Source organism: Struthio camelus, chromosome 3 (genome assembly GCF_040807025.1).
Source record: "Struthio camelus isolate bStrCam1 chromosome 3, bStrCam1.hap1, whole genome shotgun sequence".
Taxonomy (NCBI): domain Eukaryota; kingdom Metazoa; phylum Chordata; class Aves; order Struthioniformes; family Struthionidae; genus Struthio; species Struthio camelus.
The window spans coordinates 30,901,588-30,923,019 of record NC_090944.1 but is presented as its reverse complement, the minus strand read 5'-3'; the positions used below and the strand labels follow the sequence as shown (position 1 = coordinate 30,923,019).

Here is a 21,432-nt window from a genome sequence, read left to right as displayed (position 1 = left end):
GACTCCAGATGGTTGGTCTGAAAACTACGGCCAGTTTTTTTTTCATTTTCTTTATAACAGTACCAATTTTGTTAAGAAAAAAAAAAAAAAGCACACGAGAGAAAGATTTTCTTCCATAACAGCCTGCTTCAAAAATCATAATCTTAGCGTTGCTTCAACATTTATTTAGGTAAATTGTGGGTCTCACCTTGGCATTTAATTATTCACTTAAAAAAAAAAACCACCAAACACCTTAATTTGAGCACATATTTGCACTGCATTACAGTTATTGCTTAATTATCCTTATTTCAAAAGTAGTATTTATTCACTTCACCTGCTGAAAAGTGTTAGCCTCTCTCAGTACTCTGTAAGTCATATCACGTACAAAAACATTTTCTCATCTCCCTTCTATGTCCAGTCACTTCATTTTCCATTCTCAAAATGATGTCCTTAAATGTCTCTTCCCACTGTCTCTTACCCCAAATTATTTTGACAAACATACAAAAGAATAAGATATAAATACTTCTACTTTTGCTCTAATGGAATATTTGTCCTTTAAGACATTTCTTTCTGCCTGGAGCATGTACTGTGCTTTACTTAGCTTAATTCAATTCATTTTTGGTATCTAACATAGGAAAGAATGTCTTTCATTGGTTAGCATCATTCTGATACCATTTCCCATCTATTGTACACATGTATCATTTGAGTCAAGCACTCACCACTAGCTGCTTTGAAAAATATGACAGGAAAATATGCTCACCTTCAGGCTCCCCACAGAGTGTACACTGTGACTCTGCAAAGGAAAAAAGATTAATTATTATTTCTTGATTTTAAGATCTGTGTGCTCTAGAGTTAGGAAGTTGTAATTATATCCAAACGTAACAAATCTGATACAATACAAACTTAGCACGAAAAATGCAATTCTATTTTCATTACAGCACACCTGCTTTTTAATAGCTGCAAATTAACTTTCAAAAAAAAATTACAAGAAGAATTTTAAAAGATAATTATATAAACGTATGGCTTCATTTATGCACCTATAAGCTCCAGAGACTCCAACTGAATGCATTCAGATAGCAGGACTTTTTGCTTCCACATATGACTTTTTTGTATTTGTAGATGTACAATAACTCAGTGGAAGCAGTTACTCAAATAAAAAGTTTAAGCATATTATTGGAGGTAGCAAACAGTAATGACAGAGTTTTTATACTCCTTTCTCCTAAGACTTTCAAGTCCTCCCAGGCAAGTGAAGTCAGTCAAACAGTCGATGTAAATGTGCTGTTCTACTCTGCAAAATATTCAGCTGTAGAAAAGAAGGAAATAAAACTCCTTCATAATAACTACAGGGTCTCTACATGTTCAATTATAATTTTCTTCACATAGGACTATTTGGAAGTTGGCTATCTTAAAAATTATTTTGCATAACGTACAAATTTATACACACACAGCAAATACATGCCAGCATCCCTCCATTGGCATTGAGCTGCTTCAGGTGTTGCTGTAAAGCTGTAGATCAATGCTTTTGTTCAGGACCAAAACACTGCAATCAGCTGAAATCCCAGGGAATATAATCAGTGGCAGATAATTCTGATATACTGGAACTAGTGCTACTAGAACAAGATAGCACAGTATATTCTTAAATCTCCTCCAGAACCTCCACTTTAACTCTCAGCTGAAAAACAACATCTCTAACAGCAAGGAGCATGCTAAAGAATGTATATATATGTACACACACACACACGTATGTATGCATTTTTATAAAACTTCAACATAAAAATAGTAACAGTTTAAAATGCCCGATGAGATACACATTGTTCAATTCAAAAGCCTGCTGAAATTATCCCTGGCTTTGAATGGCAAACAGAAGACTGGACTTTAGCTGTACTCTTGACTTTAAGGGAAAAAAAAACCCAAAGCATAGAATACGAAATACAGACACTGAGATGACTGACTTTCGTAATGCCTCTATGATATTGTCAATTATACAGAAGTATTTTCTTGATACAAATGAGAGGCTGTCTCAGAGTAACCCGCTTTTGTTACAGGTACTTCACCCTACAGCTTTCATATATATTAGAACTGTTAATTTTTTTTTTTTAATACCGTCAAGGGTTGTGGTGTTCATGATGGAAATGAAAGAGAAAAGTTATATTTTTATTCAGTCAACTTTGCTTGTGATAGATAGATCACAATTTTTAAAAGGGGGAAAGTTGCATTAAAAAAAAAAAAAGAGTAATTAATTTCCATGCAGATTAGGACTGTGAAACATGTGGTTGGACAGTCTACTGATTGATAGACTCACTACCGCCCAGCGGACCCGACAAACTGAACACAACACGCCAGCGGGCAGCTTGGAAAACCCTACCCATGAAAAGCGCAAGAAGTCCAGTCTCAGATAACACAGGCTTGTTTCTGGGTCACTACTGGATGAAAAATGTGCTTGCCATGATCTGAAGTGATGCAGAGCAAGCAGCTCAGAAGACTTTTTTTTCACTTGTAATTCAAAGACTTTGTGCGGTTTTACCATGAGGGCCTGCCGGCCTGCGCACAGTTTATTATCCTGATTGATAAGGAAGACCAGGCTGCAGACGTGGTTTCTGAACTTCCGACTTTTTGCTGAGCCTCTGAGTCCTGCTAACAACTGCTTCCCTGGCTTGTCACGATCCAGAGAGTCTGCCTAACGTTTTTGTCAGCTCTCACCACCATCTTGCAAAGGCCCCCCCAGCTCATCAAAACAAATTATCGGCTTCCCTCTTTTCCCCGCTGCTAACATACCTCAGTGCTAATATTGCCAAAGAACTGCTGCAAATCTGCAGCAGGATAGCTAATCTACTAGCATGAGCTGAAAATGAAGGCTCACAGCTACAAGTGCTGCCCGAAAAACATCAAAAAGCTAGCAAGCGCTCTGAGCTGTCCCCGACTGACAACTGCTCTTCTGGATGTCTTTCAGGTGTGTGTTTAAGAGTCGCTGTTTAAGGGCAGGCCAGGTGCTTCTTCCCCTACCTCAGCACACCTGGGGAAAGCTGGTGGGAGATTTTGTTTTAATTCATCAATTTAGGCCTTTCTGAGGCTGGAAATCATTTCAAACTGACAGCAGTCCCTTTTCTATGTTGGTAAGAAGCAGACTCTGTGGATGTGGATGATTCACCTGTAAGCCTATGTCTAAAGATTTCCCCCATTTCAGCCTGCTGCTGTGCGGGAGGACTAGATACCTTCCTGTTGTGCTTGATGCATACAGGTCGAGCCACAAATAAAAACACAACTACTTCTACTAGCCATGTGGACAACATGACAGGGAGGCTGGATGGAGTATTGATTCCCACGCAGCCTCCCAGTGTGTGTGTGGGTGTGCGTGCGCGCGTGTGTGTGTGCGCGCGCATTTAAAAGCTCAGTGACAATAGCTACACCAAAGGATGAGAAAACAGAAAATTCATTTCCACGCTGGTGTTGCTAATGTGAATGGCAGGAAAAGATATATGTGTACACGATGTGGGAAATAATTAAGTCTATTTTGATCTGCACACTCTATGGTGACTGTTGAGAGATTGCATGTCCATGTTTCCAACCCTAAGTCATATAAAGCATGCATAACATGCAAATTTTATTTTTAGATTTACATTATACATAAATACAAAAATCTCAAAATCCTGTAAGAAACTTGCTGCAACTTTTTTCTCTGGAAGGAAGTTCCTGTAACTTGGTAGGAAAGTTTTCTCTGGGAGAGAACTCGATACTAAACACCTGTATTAATTTGAAACTTTTCCTTTCAGTCTTAAATTTAAGTGTCTGTTCTGGGGCCATCTGACAGCAGTCAAGAATACTACAACAGTGTAAAAAGCTGCAGCTCCATCAGGTGAAACATCATTACTGAGCGTGGGATGCCTATAGCCTAAGGTTAGGTGTTCCAGCATAAATAGTACTAAAGCAATGTAGTCTTTCAAGATTTGTTAGTCAATGAAATGAAGCAGCCATCTAACCTGCTTTAGAAAACTACGTTATGAGACAAATAACTTTTTTAAGCACCCACTTTTGTCTTTGTATCGTAAGAGATCTTGGACTTAGACCATGGCTTCACGACAACATTGAAAGTAACATAAACATTTTCATTGGATGGGACCTCTGAAGGTCATCTAGTCCAACCTCCCACTCAAAGCCAGGCTGCTGCCAACAAAGCTCAGATTAGCCAGGGCTTTGAGAGTGAAATCTTGAAACCCACTAAGGATGGGGATGCCACAGCCTCGCTGGGCAACCCGCTCCTGTGCTGCAGCAGCTGCCTAACGTCCAACTTGAATCTCCCAGTCTGCAGTTCGTGACCATTCTCCCTTGTTATCATCCAGCAGTGCCAAAAAGCATTTGGATCCATCATCTCTGTAACTCCTCTTCAAGTAGCTGTAGACCGCTATTGGATCACCTCCATTTCACTGGATTAAATGAGCTCAGCTCCTTCATCCTCTCTTCTTGTAGGCCATGTGCTTTAGTCCCCTGACCATCTTGGCAGCCCTCTGCTAGACCTGCCTCAATTTCTCCATATGCTCTTGAGCTGAGGAGCCTCAATTACTGAATACCAGTATTCCGGGTGCAGCCTCACCAGTACCAAAAAGAGGGGATAATCATCTCTTGATCTGCTGACCATACTCATTGCAGTATAGCACAGTTTGCCTGTTTGCAATGAGTGAACGTTGTAGGCTATATTCAACTTGGCATTGACGCTCCTTCAGGAAAAATAAATGAATAAAATCAGTCTTAGTAAAATCAGTCCCCTAATCAAAGTCTCTTGCCAAACATAAGAGCGCTGATATAGGGCACAAGGGAGGAAGGGAACAGGTGGCCAACGGCAGGCAGACCAAGACTGCTCTTTTGGGGATGGCCAGGCCACAGATCAGCCGAAGGGAATTGTGAGAACTCAGCCTCAGACAAGTAACTTTTATGTGTCCACGTTCAACAAAATGAAGTCTACCTTTTCGCAGAGGAATGCAAAATGAAAGTGCTTAAAATATTGCAAATTGTAATGGAATAGGAGTAGAGATATGAGAGGTTATCATATTTTAGATGAGAATACTTTTAAAGCCTCTCTTTCTTCCATTTCTTAGTAACGAATCATGCCTCCATCCATCTGATTAATCTAAGTATTATAGTAATATATACACAGGATGTATTCTTTCTCTTTCATATATTGATAATCAGCTGCACTTAACAAAGGCATGCTCTTTCTTGCAAACACTCATGCATGTGAGTAACTTCTTTGTTATTTTTCTCAAAAGTAAAATGACTAAGAATGGTGAGTATTAGTATTATTATTGGGAACCAATAAATCAACGGAACAAAGAAAACCCAATACATATATATATAAATAAATCTCATTCTATCATTTTGAAATTGGCCAGCTAACTCAAATAATCTTCTCAGATATAAGAACTTACTGATAAAGCTGACTGCAAGAAAGATTTTTTAAATAAAGAGATTCATCATGAAGACAAGCTTTTTTCTTTTTCCTGAAACAATAAGAATTTTATTTCATTTTGATGGTATTTCTGGTCTAAGCAAAGTAGTAAGTGAAACTAAAAATAAAATGAACCCAAATGTAAAAATTGACATTTGTTTCAAAAGGATGAGTTCAACATTCAATTTCAAATTAGAGCAAAAAAATTCTTCTACTGAACACATTTACCTTTCCTTGCTTTGCACACATTTTTTTTGGTATTGTTGGTACTAAGGGAAGAAAAGGTACTGGTATGGGTACAATAAAGTATATTATAAAGAACTAAAAAGAACACAATATATGTGTCAGATGAAAAATACAAAACAGACCTTATGAAAAATTCCAATACAAAATACTCATGTAAGCTATATAATGTAATAAGACTAAGACAACACAAAACCAGTAGTATTTGAAACCACTTAAAAGAAAATACTAGATGGTATTGAAAGGGGTAGATAAGCAGTTAACAACATGGCACTAGAAAGTCTGATGATCAGTTATTATACTTTCTCAAATCGCTTACTTTCTGGAATCTGAACTAATAAAACAATGATCCTTTTTCTCCCTATTTGCCTCATCTAATTCAGCTTCTACTGAGTGATTAACATTTTATGGAGATACTGCTTGTAAGTGCTTAGAGCAGTGGCAGGATTCAGGCTTCACAGTGTAAACTGCTAAAGGTACAAACTAAAACTTCAAATAAAAACAATATCAATTTTTAGGCAATTTATTTTTTTCCAGTTACAGAACATTTTGAGGTACCCTACATGAGAATAATTATAATTTCAAGAAAAATGTGTCTTGGAAGTAGAAAAAAATTGCACATTTTTCTTGCTACTGGTTTTAATTTTTCCTTTCTTTGTCAAAGGAAATAACATGAACACGGCAAGACTAACAGCTGTATAATGAAGACCAAGACCCCATGTTTTATTTATTATGGTGTTTCAGCAGAATAGTTGGAAAGAAATTATGCCTAAAACACCTAAATAATTCTGTGTATGACCTAGAGCAGTCAACCTCACATAACACAAAACGTGATTCATTATGCTTTTAAACTAAAGCCATGATTCAAATTCATCCCTGATGTAAGCTCAGTCAAGTCACACTTATTTACAAAACTGACTAATTAATATCTTTTCAGAGTTTGCAGAACATTTCAGCGAAGACATAGGCAAAGTGTAATTTTTGTCCTTATCGTTATGTAAACCATAACAGGTTTTCCTCTTTTCCCATATGGTCAGGAACATTAACAAGTCGCAGTATAGTTACCCAGAAAGCCAGAAGGAAGCACTGTATTGAGGCTTTGTATATCATCCCATACGCATTCCCAGAAATTTCAGCATCCAGCCTGTAGCTTCTATCTGGGCTACAGCATATCTTTTAGAAACCCTTGACTAGATGCAGGGTGAGCATTTAGGTTAGCATGTTTCTGTGTTTGTTTTAATAGTTAGTTATACCTTAAGGTACACTTTAATCTCAACAGAGAGTTACCCAGATTCTGTAGTCCAGCCTGGATGAGTTTTGACCAAGATATGCAGAAGTAACCGTATGACAAGTAACATAAAAAAGTGATGCTGGGGATAACTTATCACAGCATAAAGGAGTACTGCATTCAGGAAACGGATGTGGTCTGCCCTGCAGACTACTACTTCACGTTCCAGTAAGAAAATTTAGCAGATAATACTTTAGATTTTCATTTCACTGGTTCCAATGGCAAGGAATGCAAGTATTTGTGAGACTATTTCATCCATGTCTCTTTATATCATTTTACTGATGTCAGTGAAATGGAACTCTGTGACACTTAAAGAGAAATAGAGTAGCTATGTGTTATACTGAGATTTAGTGCAGATGAAAAACAAGGTATAATTTAAGACCATACTGTGAGACTTTTAATCATTTTCAGGATTTTAGTCCAATATTTGTATCTAAATACAGCTATAATGGTGTCAATAAAAGTTGACGGTATTATGAACTATGTTTTTCATTCTTGCTTCTCAAGTCTACTTTTTCTCCTATGCCTTTTGCCTTTATCTGTATCTTTCTCCTCCCGTTGATATTCCAGTGTTGCATAATACCATCAGCTGAAATATTGATGCGACAGTCCTGTGTCTGCAAGATAAACTGCAAGATTTTATCACGTTCCCCAAGACTCTCATTCACAGCCACCATCTTTGGTTCACACTGAAGATACAGCAGATCCTTTGGGCAGCTTTCCAGTTGCAAATGGATGCCTGAACATCTCCTACTCTGTGTTCAACCACCCATTTAAGTAAGGGGTTGACAGAGCCCTCCAAAAACCATCTAGTCTTTCCTTCTGAGGAAGGGCAGCTTAGATTTTCTCTACAGAAATTTTTCTAAAGTGTCAGAAATCTCAGAAATCTCAGGTGACAAAGAATACAACGGTCTTCAGATAAATTATGTCCACTGATAAACTATTGTGCAGTTAGAAAAAAATTCCTACATAGCCCAAATATGCTTTCCTTTCAACAATGCAGATAAAGAACAAAAATGGTTATGTACTTTTTTTTTTTAAATCTAATTCAGATACTTAACTGCTTCCTTCAGGTCTTCTTTTCCTATTTTAAATAAGCCTTATTCATTCAGTTCTTCTTCACAGTCACACTTTGATATTCATCTCATCTTTGTTGTTCTCCTCCAGACTCTTTTCAGCTTAGCTATATCTCAAAGTTATAAGGGCTCCAAGCTGAATACAGTGCACCATCAGAGCCTTTAGGCTGCCTGGTAGAGTAGAATATTTGCACTCTTACATCCATTTCATATTTCTAAGAACGACTTTAGCAACATTTAGGACAGCACCAGATTCTTCACTCAAAGGAGATCTCAGCTCATCCTGACAGGTAGGAATTGGACTAAAAGTACCTCAGTAGTCACTATCATAAGAATAAAACGATATCAGTAAAGTTAGTAAAGGATACTTTTTTTTTGTTCTGCTTTTGCAGTAAGGACATTATTCAAGTAATGCATATAAGCCAAGTGAAATCCATAAACTATTCCAGGTTCTTCTTACAACTTTTTAGTTTGAAACTATTTATTTTGGCAAAAATAATAAAAAAGACACTACATTAATATATTCTATTCCTTACAGTATTTAGAGTACTAGCACATAGTGCAAGAAAAATAGAAACTAAATGTAATTGGACTTAAATATTATTAGGGTGTATTTCCATAAACAGTCACAGATGAGCTAAACAAAAATAGTTGCACGTAAGTCACATAAAATACATGCAATTACACAAACATATATATACACACATAGACACGCATACCCACCCACACACACACATATACATCTGGAAATTTTTTTTATGCTTTCAAATCATAGTATTTCTATTTAAAAATTACAACAAACAGTCAATGTATCCTGCAGAATTTACCTAAAAATGTAATAGTGACAACTGTTTAGAGTTGTTGTGGATATAGCCAATGAATGTATTTCATCCTTCTGGAACCGTTTCTATAGGCATGTCTTGCTGAGCTAACTACCTGCTTTCCTGAATGCCTGCCTCTCATTGCTGATCATTTACAGTTTGACCACTCTCAAGATGAGACTGTACTGTGTTTGCAATGTCTGACATGTGGAATAGCTTTCTTGAATCTTTCCTTTTAACAGAGGTATTGATAATAAACGGCCCTTTACTGCCCAGGATCAGGCCTCGGGGTTAGAAAAAACCAAATATCCACTAGAGTTTTGGAGAACGGGAAAAATGAAGCAGAAAAAACTATGAGAGATTAGCAGCTGGACTATATTGGGAAAGACAGACCAAGGAGAATAAGTTGCCCTGGGAAGGACAGAGACTGAAAAAACTTCAAAGAAGAATATAATATAGAATAACCATTATTAAAAACTGAAAGAGCCTACAGCAGAAGAAAATCAACCAACCTGCCAGCTAACTTTGTATTCTTTTGAGCAAACAAATTGACATCCAACCAAATGTATACAGCAACCACTAACAGCCTATTATTTTCCCCAGATGAAAATACAAGGTTCATGCTTAAAGCAATGCCAGAACCTATTCACAGTACTTGCGCATCAGATCTCTCTCCATATGGAGTTTACGCATTACACGTGCATTAACCAAGCCAAAAGAGATTTCAGAAAAGAATGATGAGACCAGGCAATCAAATATTTTCATAAGAAAACAAAAATAACTGAAGCGATAAAAGGCAAAATATAAACCACTCAGGAAAAAAAAATACTAATGTTTCTCCTGGTGATCTGAATACAAATACTTTCTTTTCAGAGCAGCAGTCATAAACACAGTAATAAAATTGATGTGCACACTTCTGGTACACATTTCAAATATGCAATACCAAAGTGGAGAGTTCAAATATCCTGTATGAGGCCAAAAAAGACAGAAGACATGCTTGAAAAGAGCCAGTCTACATGCTTTCCCCCTCATCTTTCGTGCTCCTTTTCTAGTATTTGAACTTCCCAGGTGAAAGTGAGTCATGTTCTTCACAACCCTGAGGGAAAGAAACTTACCAAATCCCCTAATCACAACCTTACATCTTTACGAAAAACACCGAGTGAAACTGGTGACAAAAAATGGTGAGAGCTGAGACACATGAGAGTGCTGTGAACAAAACTGAAGAGAGTCACCATCAGAGGCTTGCTTCAAAACCTAGTGGAGCCAATGCAGGTCTTCTCAGGGTTCAGTACACTCAGGGTCAAATCTCAGAAGCATACTAATGCATAAACTAGTCAGGCTATCTATCACCGTTACTCCATTTCTGTCTCTTTCTCAATCTCCCTTCTTTTATTCTATTAATTTTGAGATTTCATCAATGATCTTAGAGCCTTATAAGGACAAGTAAAAATGGTACAAATCCAAGCTGAGCATGATATAATAAACAGAGAACTAAATAGACAGATGGCAGAAAGTATAGAATTGGACTATACAGCTATGGAGTAGGCCACGCACTCATCTTGAAGGTTAAATTGATTTTTTCTCTCCTTTCTTGTTCTCACCTCTCATATGAGAATCAGATAACAGATATCTAAATGAAGAGGGGAGTTAACTTGACAAACATTTAAGAAGGGTACACAAAAAGTGTGAAAGAGCATGGTGTAAACCATAGGGAGGCATAAAACTGAGTTTAATATCAAGAGAGATCAAGTCCAAGACATATCCACAGCTGGAAAACAGAGAGCTTGCTGGGCAAGACATCTGAACAATGTTTTTCCTGTAAAGTCAGTAAGTAACGTATGTTGTTTTAGAACAAAACAAGTTGGAAGAGATATCCTGAGGTCATCTGCCTCCATCCCCCAGTCAGAGCACTGCAAACTTCCTAGAAACATTAGGTTGCTCAGGGCCTTGTCCTCTAAAGTTTTGAAAATCTCTCTGAGCAGAGAATTGATAACCTCTCTGGACAGCTAGCTGTTCCAGCATTTGATCACCCTTACTGTAAAGAATTTTTTCTTTGAATCTAACCAGAATTTCCCTTGCTGTAACATCTGTTCATTCCCTCTTATACTTTTGCTGTGCATGTCCAAGAAGTCTGACTCCATCTTCTCAGTAACGACCCATTAAGCAGCTGAGAACAGCAATTAGCTCTGCTCTCCTTTTAGCTTCCTCAGCCTTAGGCTGAACAAGCCCAGGCCTCTTCAGGCTCTCCTTGTGCACCATGTGGTCTAGCACCCTCCCCATCTTTGTGGACCTCCTCTGGACACATTCCAGTTTGTTTATGTCTTTTTTTTTTTACGGGGGAGGGGGCCTAAGACTGGACACAATACTCCAATTGCAGCCTCCTAAGTGCTAAAAAGAGGAGAATAGTCACCTCCTTTAATCTACTAGCTGTACCAATGCAACCTAGAATGCAGTTAGCCTTCCTCGCTGCAAAGACACACCTCTGAGATCTTAATAAAGAGACACTCAAACCTAAAAGGTCTGTGATATATAAGTAAAGCTTCAAGCTTTACTTCAAGCTTCAAGCAGTCCCAAATGTGTAGTAACCTCACACACACAATAACTTGATGGGGTTAGAGCAGCAAACTGCAATGCGCCAGTCAATGTCTCCCCACAAACATAGCCCATTGCCCAAGGACTGATCTGTCATAGAAGCGATTTCTACTGCCCTGGTTCTTCACTATGGACTCCTTTTTCAAAATGAGCTGGGGTGAACAAAGTTTGGTTATGTGTCAAGCACCGAACTATCCTCTATAAGGAGCTCTGTCTCGACGAGTCTATAATGACTTTCAGGACTTAATGAGGTAACTAAAGAGTTCTGGGCATCTCAGGAGAAGAGGTTCCCTATAGTCTCTACTCTCTATCAGAGATGCCATCTGAAGGGGAAGTGAGCCAATAAAAACGTAACAGAAATTTTGTGTAGAACATGAAAGTTAGTTTAATAAAACAAAAAAACTGCTTATGCTAAATAGCCTTTGTCACCAAGCTAATGAACTCTCATAAATGTAATCTGAAAAATTTTTCAAGTGAACTCCTTCACTTTCTATCTTGAACAACCTCAGGAAAAAAGTCTGTAAAAAAAGAAAATACTTTGTCGATAAGCCTAAACATTTCCATCTCACTGGATTTACGAACAGGAACTCATCCATTAGCATTAAAAAGGCACAGAGAACTCACTGCAGGACTCAGGCCTAAGTCTAAAATAACAATATAAAATAAAGATTTCCTTGGGTTAATAGCAACTTTCCAGTGAATTTATCAGGAAAGCTGAGTTTGCCATTCTCTGCAAAACAATTACCAACTTCAACACCAAGCTCATAAGCTGTTCTGGTGAATTGAGACTCCACAGCCATACAGAGCCCCCATACTGCAACAAGCTGTCAAACTGGACACATTTAGAAACTTCTTAAGCCCGAAGTTTTCCATGGGCAAGCATTCCTAGTCAAACTTCATAAGTAAAACAATCCAAAATTCCAGCTATGACTGAAACATCAAACGAGAGCTTGAAATATGGCCTTTGACAAAAAGGTATAAAATTTCAATATAGAACGGCAGGTTGAAAGACCAAAACTATTCCACGAAGCTAAAATTGAGAACTGGAGTTCAACGACTAAAAAAATCTGATCCTTCTGCAAAAGCACTCATAAATTCCACTCTAAATAGCCAAAAGTGAAGTTGAAACAGCAGATTTAAATCTACTATTTCTCTTCAACTATGTGAGTAGTCCTTTTTCTTTTAGTACATCACGCACACAGCAACCTATGCCTCTTTTCAGCCAACCTTACCTTTTACATTATTGTAGCAAGCCAGTGTGCCCCCTCACTGATTTGACCTTCACTTCTTTAACACTTCTGTAATGCTCTGGTGATTTCTTTAACAGTTACAAGGAAGTTCCAATTTGCAGTAATGGGAATCTATGTACAGAACACAATCATCATAAGGAGACCTAAGATTTATATAAAAAATAGTGCCAAGTGTGAACATACGCAATGCCCTAGTTGTGACTGCTAAGTATCCCAGATCTCCGTGTGTCAGAAACCTTGAAAACCTGGGGAACCTGAAGTGGAAACACCTAAAACTCATATGGGATGCTTCTGTCCGATTCTTAAGCATCACCACTGAAATTAGAATCTCAGAACAAACTTCCTAAGTATTTTAGATATTATTATTAACATATTAAAACACTCATACAACTCTCAAGCTGAAATTAATGTATAATACACTCGGCTAATTAAGTACAAATCAGAGGCTTTATCATCACTGGAACAAACTTTCATTGACTGGTCTAGCCTGAGGGCAGGATACTATTGGTAGCCCTATCTGAATGCTATTGGCTGTTGGAAATAAAATCTTTTATTGTGATAAATATAAGATGAAGTTGTGTAATTACACATCACTTCTTTCAAGACGACTAAGAGCAGGAGTACAAAAGAAGACACTAGCCCAAATTAATTGCCTGTAATTTCTCAGATTAGTCGGATGAGATTGCGGCAAAATGAATTTCAGTCTACGCTTCAGAACTATCCTGTTTTTCAAAACCATTAGAAAAAATTCTGCTGTAATTGAGAATGTTTCTTGAATCTTAGAGTAATCAGAACTTTCCTCTGCATCCTACCAAGATACTGGAAGCAAGTTTGTAGTGAAAATGAAAAACCACAGATTAACTGAGCAGCTTCTCTTGTAAGACATATGATCCAGTATTTGGAGCCTATGCCAAGAAACTGCCACCTTCAGTTTGCTTTTCTGTCTGAATATTTAAATGGGAGAAAATGTGCTTCCAGAATGAGAAGTTTGTTGTTAATGCAGCCTTTTCATTTAGATAACCATACTACTCTGCTGACTGACTCTCAAACAATCACCTAAGTGAGGTTGTCTGCAGAATTGGCATGAATTTAGATATTATAAACATGCACATTACAGGTTCTCCACAGTTTGACTGGTCTCCCTCAAATTATTTATGAGATGTAACACTAAGGGGTAAATTCCTGAAATTTTGAAACTAAGGAGATTCTTATCACTAAGGAGGTAATACTAAATTACTTACAAGAGAAAAGTAATGGAAAAGTTACGATCCAGCTTGCATCAGTGAAATGATAAATAATTATACATAAGTTACTCATAAATAAATGTCATAAACCACTAGTTTATAGTGCTAAATTCTCTTAATTATAGAAACACCATTGAATCGCTAATCAACAGAAAACAGACATACACAGGTGTGAAATTAGCTGTCTGTCAGATTTAATATTTCATCCTAAGGAAAAAAAAAACATGATTTACCATGGCTATTTCCCAGCACTATTTATGAAAATTTTCCTATTTAAAAAGCTTCCATCATTGGATGATGGACCCAGACAAGCATCACTTGACTTTAAAAACCTATCACACCTCATATCGGTTGAAAGCGTAACACTGGCTAAGGATGGTGTACAAGTATAAACAAGTTTTCCAATATATATCATTCACCATGAATAATTCAGGCTCCTCTGATAACCGTACCTAACTGTGTGATATACTAGCAACAGCAGGAATCTATCCATCAGACTTAAAAACCCTTTAGGTTATATGAAATGTTATGATATAAATTGTCTAGCCTAGTTTTATGATATGAATAACAATCCAGCGAAAAATTCATTTAACATCCAAACTATCTGGAGGAATCTGAATTTCACATTCTTTTCAGAATATTGATAAAATATTTCTTCAAATATATTTTTGATCTGTCCATGCTATGAAGGCTCACAAAATTTTCAGTAGGGTCGTAATTTTAGTTCCATCTGGTCCCCATAGCATAGAATAATTAATAAATTAAAAGATTTTTTGTGCCAACAAGAAGATAAAATTCTGGATGTGAAATTACATGCATTTATATATATGCAGGGGATGCTAAACCTGCAAAATAAAACAGCTAAGCACATGTTTAACCTTAAATGTGATTGATTAGCACTGATTTCAGCAGAACCGAGTACTCTTTTATACATTTTCTTAAATATGTCTGCTTTGAGTTTAGCCCAGATTAGGAGGTCCTTAAATGCCTATACAGGAAAAATAAATATAAAGGAAATTCGAGAACATCTATTCCCTCCTCTTTACCTTACTTTCGGTCAACTAAGAGAGAACACAATATACATATTCCAATTAGGATAATATAATAATAAGTTGCAGTACAAATAAATCCAAAATTGGGACAGAGAAGTGTTCATATCGAAAAGATAAGTTACATGTGAGTGGCAACAGGAAATAATCTCTCAAATGAAGCTGCAGTTACATTCCCAAATTAGCACTGCCTCACGTTGAGGGCATCGAATAAGATGCTTACTGGTCACCATTCAACTGCTATTTCTTTTTGTTAAACAGATAAATCCAGACCAATGACTTCTTGCTGTTGAAACAGTAATTAAAAATAGGAAAGAACTGGTAACCCTGAGAAGATCCAGGTGTTTTCTAAATAGTTCTTTTACCTGCTTTTGTTTCATTTAGATAAAACTAGAGGCCCAGAATCTGCTTCTAAGAGAACCTTTCACAGGAATATTACGATTACTGATACAAAAGACCAAATGTTGCAATCACTTTATACCCCCTATGACTCCCTGTGTTCTTGTCATGACATTTTAGTCCCACTGCTCACACTAATGACTTACATGAACATTTCTCACAACGGAATAAAATTTTTTTGTGTAATTTGCATAGTAGGTCTTATTACTGTAATATTTCCAAATCCCATTTTACTTTCACTGGTTTGGAAATGTCAGAATCTATTGTGGAAAAAAAAAAAAGATTGTTTTGTGTAGAATCTAGCAAAAGATCAGTAAATCAGGAACAAAGGATAGGAATGGACTTTGTTAGAAAAAGATTGCAATAAGAATCTAGGATTGAAGAGATCATCTCACAAAAAGGGCATATTTGTTATCAAGTAAGGCAGCAAGTACAACAGAACCCAAGTTGAAGGTTTAAAATAATTACACTAAATGCTATACAGCGACAACGAGAAACTGAAGAAAATGGACAGATCCAGAGAAAGAGGAAAACATATATGTGAAAAGTTAAAGATTTTTTAAAATGTATTGGCGTTTTTAAAATGCATTGACATTCTAAAACATCTGCAAAAGCTCAAATACGTATAGCCATAAATTAATGGTCGACATTAGAGACTTCACGTTTACTGATATATTGAAGCTCTTCAAAAGAATTACTGACTTAAGGAGAATTACGTGGAGAGAGTACATTCAGAATATAGTTAAATGAAATACTCATTCACAGTAGGAGCTTGGCCTATGTGTGGGAAAAACGATATCAATATGAATATGAAAACTGAGAGAAGCATGACTCAGACATGTTTATTTTTTTGAAAAGCAGGAACTTAAAATATACAACAGTATGAACTGAAAATCAGGATCTCGGTATGTGTCACCATGGCTTAGCCAAAATCAAAGGAATTTCACCACTTTTACCAATTATCTGGTCCTAGATCTTCCAATCTGTGGGCAATAACACAACTGGAGACAGAGCCAGTAATTAAGAGAATGCAATCGGATTCAAAAGGTTTTCCATTATATTTTGGGACTGGATGAGCAGATGGCAAATGCAGCTTAACACAGACAAAATGTGAGATAATTAGCAGGGAAATCAAACACCAAGTTAGAGAATATGCACTAAATGGAAATCTCATCTAGCAAGCTAATCAAGAGAGGAATTTGGGGGTTTTTATGAAAAATAATTAAAATCATCAAATCATTTCACAGCTGCTGGAAAAAAGAAGGTAAAGATGACAGTAGATTATATTAATAGATAGATATGCCATAAAGTAAAAGTGATTCTATTAGTGTTGAAGACACTGCGAATCATCTAGACTACTCCACCCAGCATTGCCAGGCAGAGGAGCGCGTGGTGGGGTAGCGCATTGAAAATGTGGTGCGCTAGTGGTACTCCTGGAGTACCAGGCTTGCTAGTCCCATTTAGACTGAATCTCTCTCATGCGCATTCATGACTTGATAAATGCCACCTGAAACCTAGTTGGGGTTTTTTGTTCCCACTGTTCTTACAATGCTGTTTCGGAGCCTCAGTACTGGATGGTTAAAACCATTCCGCTAAATTCTAGCCTCCACTTATTCATGGCCAGTTTATCTTATGCCAGCAATAGACTAGATTTAGACTAGATAGCTCTTCTTTCTTCCTGATGTTTATCACCTTGATGTATTTATAGAGGGCAGGCATAGCCCTTCTTGGCCTTCCCCTTGCTATGTAAAACATGTCAACCTATTTTATTTTTCTCTTGTAAAGCAAACTCCCCAGTTCTCTGTTCTCCACAGTAGCCCTATAAGCTCAAGTGCAGAGTTCTGCTCTAATGAACAGATCTCTATGCTTGCAAGAATCATTTACAACACTTATATTTATCAATATTGGTAAGCAAGGAGCCCAGGGAAAACGATGGGCTCAGCTGTTGCAGCAGGCAACAAGTCAATGATAGAGACTGCTGGAAACAAATCCAGCAGGTGAGGGCAACGGAGGGTCTCAGACATACCACTGTCAGTCACGGGACCCGAACCCAGCCGGGGAATGAGGCGGATGGGTACGGGGCTCTGAGCTCCAGTGCCTGGCACAGGACATGTGGAGGTGGAAACGGTGGGAGCACGGGAGTGGGAGGCTCTGAGTTGGCTTGGGCATTTGAGCAAGGACCCTGGACACTGCTAGGCAGGGCTTTGGGAGGTGGGACACAGTGGGAGAGGTGATAGGTGACAGTAGGACACGGGGAGCAGGGGGCACACCAGTGGGATTGGAGAAGGGTGTGAGTAGCTCCAGGTGGGCTATGAGGAACAGGGCTGCTCTGGAATAAACCCTGATATATTGGAGAGGTTCTGAGGCAGTGTGGATCTCAGTAATCTGGCATCCACTTGTGTACAGGGACACACACGTAGAAGCTGCTCCCTCTTCCACCATATTGCATTCTCTTCTTAATTTTGATTTTATAAGGAAATTAAATATACATGGCTGTACTGTCTGGCCCTTTGTCAGCTCTCTGCCTTTCATTGTCCCTATCCCCTCCACCCCTGCTCACTGTCCCATGCTTCAACAGGGAGCTCAACACCTTGCAAACAAGAAGTCATCAAGAGGTCTCAGAATATTGGCATGTGAACAGAGGAAACAGAACACCCAAATTAAGAGAGCCATTGAGGGAAAGGCAGCTCAGCAACTATCAGACTTGTTCAGTTTCCCAATCAGCACAAGTATTATGTTGGAATCAGCTATAATACAAGCTGCTGCTTCCCCAGCAGCTGAGATTTAGGGGATATGGGAGAGAGCCAAGCACATTGTGACTAGGGAGGCTTAGCAGATGTTACAGAGGAAGTGAAGATTTTAGTTGGGGTGAGGGGAAAGTTATTTATAAGGAATGGGGGAGCAGAGGACTAATAGAAGAGCATAGGTCACTAACCCATAGAAAACTTTCATTACTTCTTGTAGTAATCAAACAACTTGCTTGTTTTCCAAATACAATAACCTCATTCATGTGGTGTTGGAGTGTTCAGCACAAGCCTAATTTTGAACTATTAAACTACTAGAAATCATCAGAGCCAATATATTCAGTGGAAGAATGTTAACACAGTGACTGATGAAGCCTAGCTATTAATTACAATTTATCAAAGAACAGAACATGTGTGTACATGTTTCCTTTAACTGTGTTCCTCATTTTTGCAGAGAGTCAGTGAACTCAAAGTACTTTTTAATCAATATTGAAAAATGACAGAAAAAAAAATTTAGCAAAACAAAGAATCTCTAAATTGCTATTCTTTTGACTATTTCCCTAGAGCTTGACTGCCCTTTGGACTACTTTCCACTCCCATCTATGAGATAGAATAACACCTTTATTGTAAAGTTTTGTATGTCTACTATTTCGCTTTTGCTCCTTTGCCTGTTTCCTCTTTTCTACCTAGGAGATGTGAAACAAGTAGCTTTATCTTCATATAACTATACAATCATAAATTTACTTGTACTGAGTAAAGTTTTACTTTGTTTCTGTGATTGTCAGCCACCAGATTAGTACTTTACTAAAGCAATGGGAACGAAACCACCTCTGGGGCAAATTTCATCCTCAGGGTGCTTCTAGAGTCATATGCTCGCATAGAACTGTATTTTCATTTTTATTTGGGACTGCCATATTTGCTGTATATGTTAAGGTTAGTTTTCAAGTGCCATTCTAATTCATTGACACCCTGACACACTTACAAGGCAGTTTTGTTAACACAAATCAGATTTTCTATCCTACGGTGAAGTTCTACTTTTCAGCAATTGCTTTCAACCCCAACTGCAGCAAAACAAAAACATCAACCCATTTTGTAGCTCAGAATGCTTTTGACCTGGATCAAACTGAAACGTTTAACTTTGGTTTATGAAAATAAAGGAAACCTTTTTTGTTTCTGTTTTTGATGTAGGTTTATTGAAGTCGATTCTACTGTGTGGTTTCTCATGCCTCCTCTCTCCCTGACAAGCAAGCCTCCCAGCCACAGGGTAATCCTTGTGATGCCACCTAGCTCCTATACGAACAACACGAAATATATGACCGTGTATATTATGGGAAACAAACCAGTTCAGGGAGCCTAATCCATAAGGGATCCGCAGGGATAGGCAGAAAGACTTTCTAAAAGCACAAGTTCATGCAGTTCAGTATCTATCCCAAATTAAGAGAGTCCTACATGGCACAATCTTGAAGCTTGGCTGACTCAGCCTGATATGGAAATGATTCCTTTTCATTATGAAAAGTTAATCAAATTCAAAATCTTGCAGGAAAATTTTTGATTTTACAGGAAATTCTCTCCGATCACGGAAGAGGTAATGAAAAATCAGTGGAACTTCCTAAATAACTTCTCCACAGAAATCAGCTTTTAATAAAGGAGTCTACCAAAGGCATGATGAAACCTGCAAAGTGTTAAATATTATTTGTATAAATTCATGTTTTTCCTTCCAACAAGAAGGTTTCTACAAAATTATATTTTTACCATTGCATTTGAGGTAGCCCTGTTGTGTTTTTTGTAAAGAATTTTCTCATCTAGAGAAGAGTAAGGGAACAGACGTGTGACATTTTAATCAAAAGATAAACTGTATAAGGCTACTGAAATCTATTATGTCTTTCCATCAGTCCCTTCCTCTGAACAGCCAGTGAAGGCTACTTTTCTGTCGCTCTTTGCCTACCAGCATAGCAATCAGACAGACTGGCTTAATACAAAGGATGCCCCCCTTAAAGTGACTGCATTTGCCTGTCACTATAAAGTTGGAAATAAGAGTACCGTGTTTGAAAGAGTTACATATGTAACAAGAGTGTGTAACATATGTAAGAGTTACCAAATTATGGGACGTTTAAAACCTAATCATAAAATAAACCCTTGTGCTTACAGATTCTTGTAAGTGCTTCCACCTTTTTGTCACTAGTGAATATTATTAAGTGATTTCACTTTTCCATGCGGGCAGTTGACTGTTCAGCAGACGGTTAGAGAAAGGATTTTGTTTTTTTCGGAACGTGAGGAAGTGGCCACTGGGGGAAACGGACGTTATGATCAAGTGGCTATGGGTCAAAAGGCCCTAACATACATTTTCAGAGAACTAGAAAAATGTTTCAGTAACTGATATTTCACTGAAAGCCTGTACAGGAGCTGGGGCATGACAATATCTAAAGCAAAAATTCCTCCTTGAGCTTTCTGATGTAAGCGGTGGTCACTCATTTCTAATTTCATGAGCTGAATGTGGTCAAAAGAGCAGCCAAAAGCATAAGAAATAATATAGTTCCTGCACTTAACTTTGTCCAGGGAAGGAAAATAATAGTGCCTGATAATTATTTTAATAATAATTATGGACTTCTTGTTTCTTGAATACAAGTCGGGCCTTTCTCTATCCACTTTGTCTGTTGCTGTGTGAGATTTATTTCCTTTTCTGAAGAGGCATGAAGAAAGCTGATGTGCTTGCTAGCAGCATATGCTTTAGGTAAGGTATTCTTTAGAAGATGTTCTCCACAATACTATTTGCTGGAAAATCTCACCTTCTAGGAGAGTAATCTTATTAAAGGTATTTGTTTAATCTGTCAATTTGTTACAAATCAACTGAGATCATATTAATATATTAGATCGCACTAGGTAAGGAATAAATTAGGTGTTTATAAAATGGAATCATGATATTCATGATATAGAAAGGTCATTGGATTGTATTAAGTCTGTAAGATAATTGATAGGCACTACTGCTTAAATTTCATAACACGTACCTCAGATTCCTGCCGGTTTACCAAAGCAATGTTGGACAAACAATTTCATCCATTTAAAATATTCCAGCTCTAATATAACCTTCTCTGTCCCACATCACGTCAGACCACGGACAGCCAAAAGATCACCTGGCCCTTCCTCAAATGCCGATAGCTTTTTCAGGAGGTCCAAAGCGTTAATGCAGAAGGCTCCATCAGCTCATGAGAAACTTGTCTCAAAGGCAAGGGAAGGGCCTTTTCCTGAGCACTTGCTGTTTATGGACCTCCCCTACTTTTAAACTAAAGGGGCATTTCTTTGGGAAAGT

General features: G+C 37.7%; 1 protein-coding gene across 15 annotated transcripts in view; it reads right to left on the bottom strand.

Moving 5' to 3' along the window:
• DLGAP2 (DLG associated protein 2) overlaps positions 1-21,432 on the bottom strand; it is a 465,625-nt gene that overhangs the window by 247,238 nt on the left and 196,955 nt on the right. For all 15 annotated transcript variants that reach the window (XM_068937311.1, XM_068937314.1, XM_068937312.1 and 12 more), the window contains one exon: positions 740-772. In XM_068937311.1, the coding sequence (XP_068793412.1) occupies positions 740-772 (33 nt within the window). The remainder of the gene's footprint in view (positions 1-739; positions 773-21,432) is intronic.